Source organism: Littorina saxatilis, linkage group LG9 (assembly GCF_037325665.1).
Source record: "Littorina saxatilis isolate snail1 linkage group LG9, US_GU_Lsax_2.0, whole genome shotgun sequence".
Taxonomy (NCBI): Eukaryota; Metazoa; Mollusca; class Gastropoda; order Littorinimorpha; family Littorinidae; genus Littorina; species Littorina saxatilis.
The window spans coordinates 63961279-63968226 of NC_090253.1; the positions used below are offsets into that span (position 1 = coordinate 63961279).

At 39.6% G+C, this 6948-nt stretch overlaps 1 protein-coding gene across 1 annotated transcript in view; it reads left to right on the forward strand.

The window, feature by feature from the left end:
- Positions 1-245: 245 nt before the first annotated feature.
- Positions 246-6948, forward strand: part of LOC138976778 (uncharacterized) — an 8649-nt gene continuing 1946 nt past the window's right edge. Inside the window, exons 1-3 of the mRNA XM_070349668.1 lie at positions 246-679; positions 1019-1226; positions 6406-6598. Coding sequence (XP_070205769.1) covers positions 330-679; positions 1019-1226; positions 6406-6598 — 751 coding nt within the window. The 5' untranslated portion in view covers positions 246-329. The remainder of the gene's footprint in view (positions 680-1018; positions 1227-6405; positions 6599-6948) is intronic.

Here is a 6948-nt window from a genome sequence, read left to right on the forward strand (position 1 = left end):
TTAGGAGCCCTTCCCCTACAAACCTGACCCCGCCAACCCGATTCGGCCATCCCCCATCTACACAAAACTATACAATTAACTCTTCTTGCAATATGACAGGGAAAATCTGTGCGGACGCTTTCATGGGCACTGTGTCTTTTGGGTAAGTCACTGTTACCTCCTCGTTCAGCATGATTGTGATTAAAGGGAGGTTACCGCGCAGGCGGAAATCCATGTTTAATAAGAGTAGCTTCCCTTCCCACGCCTCAAGACGGTGGCTGCTGTCCGATGAACTTGTCAAAGACAGCAACATTATGGTGTGACGACTTCAATTTCTTATCTGCCTAAAAATGCAACCAGGCTGGTGGGTAGGCCGTTCGTTACTGCGGTGCCATTTCGCCAGACTTACATCATCATCACGAGTGTTATTGTTGTGTGGTCGAAAGAAAGCCCTGACTGCTGTCAGTGTCACCGCCGCTCAACCCACACGCTTCATTCGCACAGAGTTTCATCGTCGCCAAGACAACAACATGAGCCAGACTCGGGACGGGTGGCAGACGATCGGCAGCTACAATGTGTACACGTGGTCGCTGTCCGGTGTGGAAACGTGTGTGGTGGTCAAGGCTGACGATCTCAAGCTGGCTTTCGACATGGGCTACTCCATCCCTCAGAGTATCACCTGTGCCAACGTCTTCATCACGTAATGCTGATATTCTCTACTGTTCTGTACACCCCTATCCCTCTATCCCCCTCTCACCTTCTCTCTGACTCAATGCTTATTCTTGCACCCTCATTAAATACATAACTTTATATATTGTCTGACTGTGTGTGTGTCACTGTGTGTGTAAGTTTGTGTGTGTGTGCATGTTTACGCATTGTGTGAGTGCATACACGTGTGGCAGTGAATTTGACTAATTTCAAAATTTCTTTATATTCTTGTCCCTATGTCTAAATATTTACCTGAAGGGAATAAGAAAAAAGTTATGACACAGGAACGCAGTTTGCTAGATAATATTATAGAATAATGTCCAACTTGCAGCCACGGCCACCTGGACCACATCGGAGGGGTGGCCAATCACGCATCCAAGCGAGGACTGTTCAGCATGAAGAAAGCTCGGTACTACGTTCCCCCGCACCTGGTGGACTTTCTGCGCATCGTGACGGACGCCAGCTTTGCCATGGCGGTGACCTCGGAGGCGCTGGAGGATGCTAACATCGTGCCTTTTGCTGTGGACGACACTGTGTCTGTAAGTTGGCTGGATGATTGTGGTTTTGTAACACGTGTCGAGCTTTGGTTGTTTTTAAAGTGTGTAACTAACATAGCTGCTTTCATATAAAGAATAGCTGTATCATATACATAGTGGACCCAGATAGACCCACACATGTTCTGTTGATAATATCTGTCAAGTTACCTCCGTTTGAAGATTCCTCCTCTTGTAAGGCTGATTTGCTCACATTTTGCTGACCGTCAGAAGGGCCGGTGTTCCATAATAATACAATATCATTCTCATTATTCTTATGCACTGTTTTCTCATGACTAAGCTATGTTTTCTCATGACTAAGCTATGTTTTCTCATGACTAAGCTATGTTTTCTCATGACTAAGCTATGTTTTCTCATGACTAAGCTATGTTTTCTCATGACTAAGTGTCGCTGCCTCTCACAAGACGTAAGACGGATGTGCTGTGTATTTAGCCTTCCTTATACCCCACTTTCAGGGAATCAGAGACCTTCAGTGGCAGAGAAAATTTGCATTCCTGATCTATGAACCAGTGGTATTTTGCTTCAGATACATTGAGTCCTTTAGAAAGTTGGCAACTAAAACAAGCTTGCTTGAAACTTATTTCTCTTTTAATTCAAGCTATGATTCAACAATCATTTGCAAATTTAACTCCTAAAATGAAAAAGCAGCATCAGAAGATTGTATGTGCATGGCAAGGGATATAACTCTGGAGGTTTCTGTTTTTGTCTAAACCTTCTTCTTTTTAACCTGAGCAGTTAGCCCTTTTGAAAGTATTCAATTGAAACAAACTCAGTGACTTGAAACTTGTTTATCATTTGGTTGAAGCTTAGTGGTTCAACAATTATTTGAGAATTTACCTCCTTTATTCTTTACTTTTTCTTTATTTGGTGTTTAACGTCGTTTTCAACTACGAAGGTTATATCGCGACGGGGAAAGGGGGGGAGATGGGATAGAGCCACTTGTTAATTGTTTCTTGTTCACAAAAGCACTAATCAAAAAATTGCTCCAGGGGCTTGCAACGTAGTACAATATATTTATTACCTTACTGGGAGAATGCAAGTTTCCAGTACAAAGGACTTAACATTTCTTACATACTGCTTGACTAAAATCTTTACAAACATTGACTATATTCTATACAAGAAACACTTAACAAGGGTAAAAGGAGAAACAGAATCCGTTAGTCGCCTCTTACGACAGGATAAATTCTTCCTCCTAATCCGCGGGGGGTAATTTACCTCCTGCAATGATAAATTCATAAGCTTCAAGTAAAGAAGTTGTAATACAAGGGAGGTGACTGTAATTTCCTGTGTTTGTGAAAACTTTTTGTTAGCATGGTAATTTTCCTTTAATTCAGTAAACAAAATTTAAATCAAAGACAAAACTATAGGTGATATAATCAATCACCTTCAAGTTTACAAGATTTTTAATTTGGGCATCTCCAATTTTAAGTTTGTTAGCAAGAAGAGGCTTCTAAAACCCTTCTTCAAATGTGTTGACCTTGTTTTTTGTAGACCCTCTAGCAAGAGTGATGCAACCAAACACCTTCAAGTATAGAGGTTTTTCATGTTGTGCATCCTCCCCCCCCAAATTTTGTTGTTGTTGCTGTTTTCAGTTTTAAAACCAGGAGAGGCTCAAATAGCCCCTCTTAAAATGCTAAAATTCATTTTCGGCTGGGTGGTTACAAATACCTTCAGGTTTACAAGATTGTTCATATTATGCATATATCCGCAAAGCCTGTTTGTTCTGAAATAGATTTAGAGTCAAAAGAGGCCATTCAAATCCTCCCTGAAATGCAAAAATGTGTCTTTGGGTGGGGGGCGACGCCTCCCTGGACCCCCCAGCAAGGGCGCTGCCCCTGCACCCCGCCGGGGCCTTGACGGCCCCTGCCCCTGGACCACGACCTTTTCAGTTTTTTCATTTTCCAGCAGTTGCACCCATGCGAAAGAAAGAGAAAAGCGCCGAGTCTTGAGTAGAGAGCTAATAAAGTACCGGTAATCGCTAATCGAGCGAAACGAAAATCCGCGGCGACTTCCATTAGGTGAATGCTATTCAAGTTTAGGTAATGTTAAATTTTGCCGCATCTTTTTATAAACCGTAATGCGATTTGTTTTGAAAAAAAGTCGCGGCTTGTAGTCCGTCAAATACGGTACTTTATCACATATGTTGTTTACCATTGCATTTATGAAATTATCATTTTGAAGTTGACTAAAATGACAATGCTCAATCTGATCACAATTTGTTCTTCGTTTACAACAATTGCACATTTCGCCATAGGTTGTCATACACACTTTCTTACAAACACAATATTTACAATGCATCTGTGCATACCTCGTCTTCTCCTAGTGATGACAGCGCATAACAACAAGGCATGGGGATTGCCCACACAGGTTCCTGAAGAACACAAAATATATGCTTATAACTATACGTCAACGAATAAAATCTAAGTTGAACAAACAAATGATGCGAGAACACACTGGGGCGAGGCAACGATTCAACATTAAAATTACATATGAACCCTAGACGATAAAAACACGACACCTCAAGGTCAAGACCAAAAATAGTTCTAGTTCAACCACGCACATTTCCGCAGCAGTAATTACAACTCCACTATCAGTCATTTTTACCTCAATAGTAGGTTTTCCGAATAAAACGCTTTGGTGCATCAAACATAATTATATTACGTTGCGAGAACAAGCAATAGAAAACTTTTCATACCTCTCAAGTCCGAGACAACGCCAAAAGACTACCCGACATGTCTGTCTACACTGCGAGTCAAAATGTCAAGTGACGTTCTAGAACATATCCGAATCTCGCGCAAACTCGCGCATGAATACGTAAAACCTATTTACCTTGAAAAAGCGCGTAAAGAGGCACAGGCGCCCGACCGATAAAACAACAAGTATTGCGGCAGCAACACTAAGCTATGTTTTCTTGTGACTAAGCTCTGTTTTTTCATGACAAAGCTATGTTTTTTCATGACTAAGCTCTGTTTTTTCACGACAAAGCTATGTTTTCTCATGACTAAGCTCTGTTTTCTTATAACTAAGCTCTGTTTTCTCATGACTAAGCTATGTTTTCTTGTGACTAAGCTCTTTTTTTCTCATGACTAAGCTTTGATTTTTCATAATTAAGCTATGTTTTTTCATGACTAAGCTCTGTTTTCTCATGACTAAGCTCTGTTTTCTCATGACTAAGCTATGTTTTCTCATGACTAAGCTATGTTTTCTCATGACTAAGCTATGTTTTCTCATGACTAAGCTCTGTTTTCTCATAACTAAGCTATGTTTTCTCATGACTAAGCTCTGTTTTCTCATGACTAAGCTATGTTTTCTCATGACTAAGCTATGTTTTCTCATGACTAAGCTATGTTTTCTCATGACTAAGCTATGTTTTCTCATGACTAAGCTATGTTTTCTCATGACTAAGCTATGTTTTCTCATGACTAAGCTCTGTTTTCTCATAACTAAGCTATGTTTTCTCATAACTAAGCTATGTTTTCTCATGACTAAGCTATGTTTTCTCATAACTAAGCTATGTTTTCTCATAACTAAGCTATGTTTTCTCATGACTAAGCTATGTTTTCTACATTCAGTCAAGTTTTGACTAAATGTTTTAACAAAGAGGGGGAATCGAGACGAGGGTCGTGGTGTATGTGTTTCTGTGTGTGTGTGTGTAGAGCGATTCAGAGTAAACTACTGGACCGATCCTTATGACATTTTTCATGAGAGTTCTAGGGTATGATATCCCCAGACGTTTTTTTCATTTTTTCGATAAATGCCTTTGATGACGTCATATCCGGCATTTTGTAAAAGTTGAGGCGGCACTGTCACACCCTCATTTTTCAATCAAATTGATTGAAATTTTGGCCAAGCAATCTTCTACAAAGGCCGGACTTTGGTAGTGCATTTCAGCCTGGAGGCTTAAAAATTAATTAATGACTTTGGTCATTAAAAATCTGAAAATTGTAAATAAAATTATATTTTTATAAAACGATCCAAAATTACGTTGATCGTCTTATTCTTCATCATTTTCTGATTCCAAAATCATATAAATATGTAATATTCGGATCAAAAACAAGCTCTGAAAATTAAAAATATAAAAATTATGATTAAAATTGAATTTCTGAAATCAATTTAAAAGCAATTTCATCTTATTCCTAGTCCGTTCCTGATTCCTAAAACATATAGATATGATATGTTTGGATTAAAAAAAACGTTCAGAGAGTTAAACAGAAAAGAGATATAGAAAAGCTTGCTATCCTCCTCAGCGCAACCGCTACCGCGCTTTTCTGGATTGTTAATTTCACTGCCTTTGCCATGAGCGGTGGACAGACGGTGACTACGAGTGTACGGTCTTGCGGAAAAAATGCAATGCGTTCAGTTTCATTCTGTGAGTTCGACTGAGCTTGACTAAATGTTGTATTTTCGCCTTACGCGACTTGTTCATGACTTTAATTATAAAGCTCTGTTTTCTCATAACTAAGCTATGTTTTCTCATGACTAAGCTCTGTTTTTTCATGACTAAGCTCTGTTTTTTCATGACTAAGCTCTGTTTTCTCATGACTAAGATCCGTTTTCTCATGACTAAGCTCTGTTTTCTTGTGACTAAGCTATGTTTTCTCATGACTAAGATCTGTTTTCTCATGACTAAGCTCTGTTTTTTTTTCATGACTAAGCTCTGTTTTCTCATGACTAAGATCTATTTTCTCATGACTAAGCTATGTTTTCTTGTGACTAAGCTATGTTTTCTTATGACTAAGCTATGTTTTCTTATGACTAAGCTATGTTTTCTTATGACTAAGCTATGTTTTCTCATGACTAAGCTATGTTTTCTCATGACTAAGCTCTGTTTTCTCATGACTAAGCTCTGTTTTTTCATGACTAAGCTCTGTTTTGTTTTTTCATGACTAAGCTCTGTTTTGTTTTTCATGACTAAGCTCTGTTTTCTCATGACTAAGCTCTGTTTTCTCATGACTAAGCTCTGTTTTCTCATGACTAAGCTATGTTTTTTCATGACTAAGCTCTGTTTTCTCATGACTAAGCTCTGTTTTCTCATGACTAAGCTATGTTTTCTCATGACTAAGATCTGTTTTCTCATGACTAAGCTATGTTTTTTCATGACTAAGCTAGTCTTTTCATGACTAAACACCATTTTCTCATGAAGTTGTGATTGTGACTGACTCAGTTGCCAGGCAACTACTCGATGAAGGCATTTCCCACAGTGCATCGTGTCCCCAGCCAAGGCTACATCCTGTACAAGAGTGTCAAGAAACTGAAGGCGGAGTACGTGGGTCAGCCGTCTGCCGCCATCGCTGACCTTCACCGCAACAACGTCGACATCCACGACATCATCAAAACACCGGAAATTGCTTATGCTGGTAAGCCACTCCCCTATCCTATGCAGGCAGAATAATTCATCAAGTGAAACTCCCTTTATTGAGCCCCGCGCCAATGTATAAGACTTCCCCCTTTTTAAAGGATGAAAGTCGCTTGTTCATTTCAATGCTTGTTATTCTCTCAGGTGCCAGGAGACTGGTTCTGGATACCTCTCGCATTCTCCATTACACATGTCGTTTGCATTTAGATCGCTTCCTTCCCCTTAGTTAGGCCTAAAAAAAAAATAGGTGTGGTTACGGTAACCCGACCTACCCTATTTTTAGGGGCCGATCCTATAACTTGTTATTACATTTGTCAAAAAACGCACACAAAAACAAGTAAACGAGTGCAG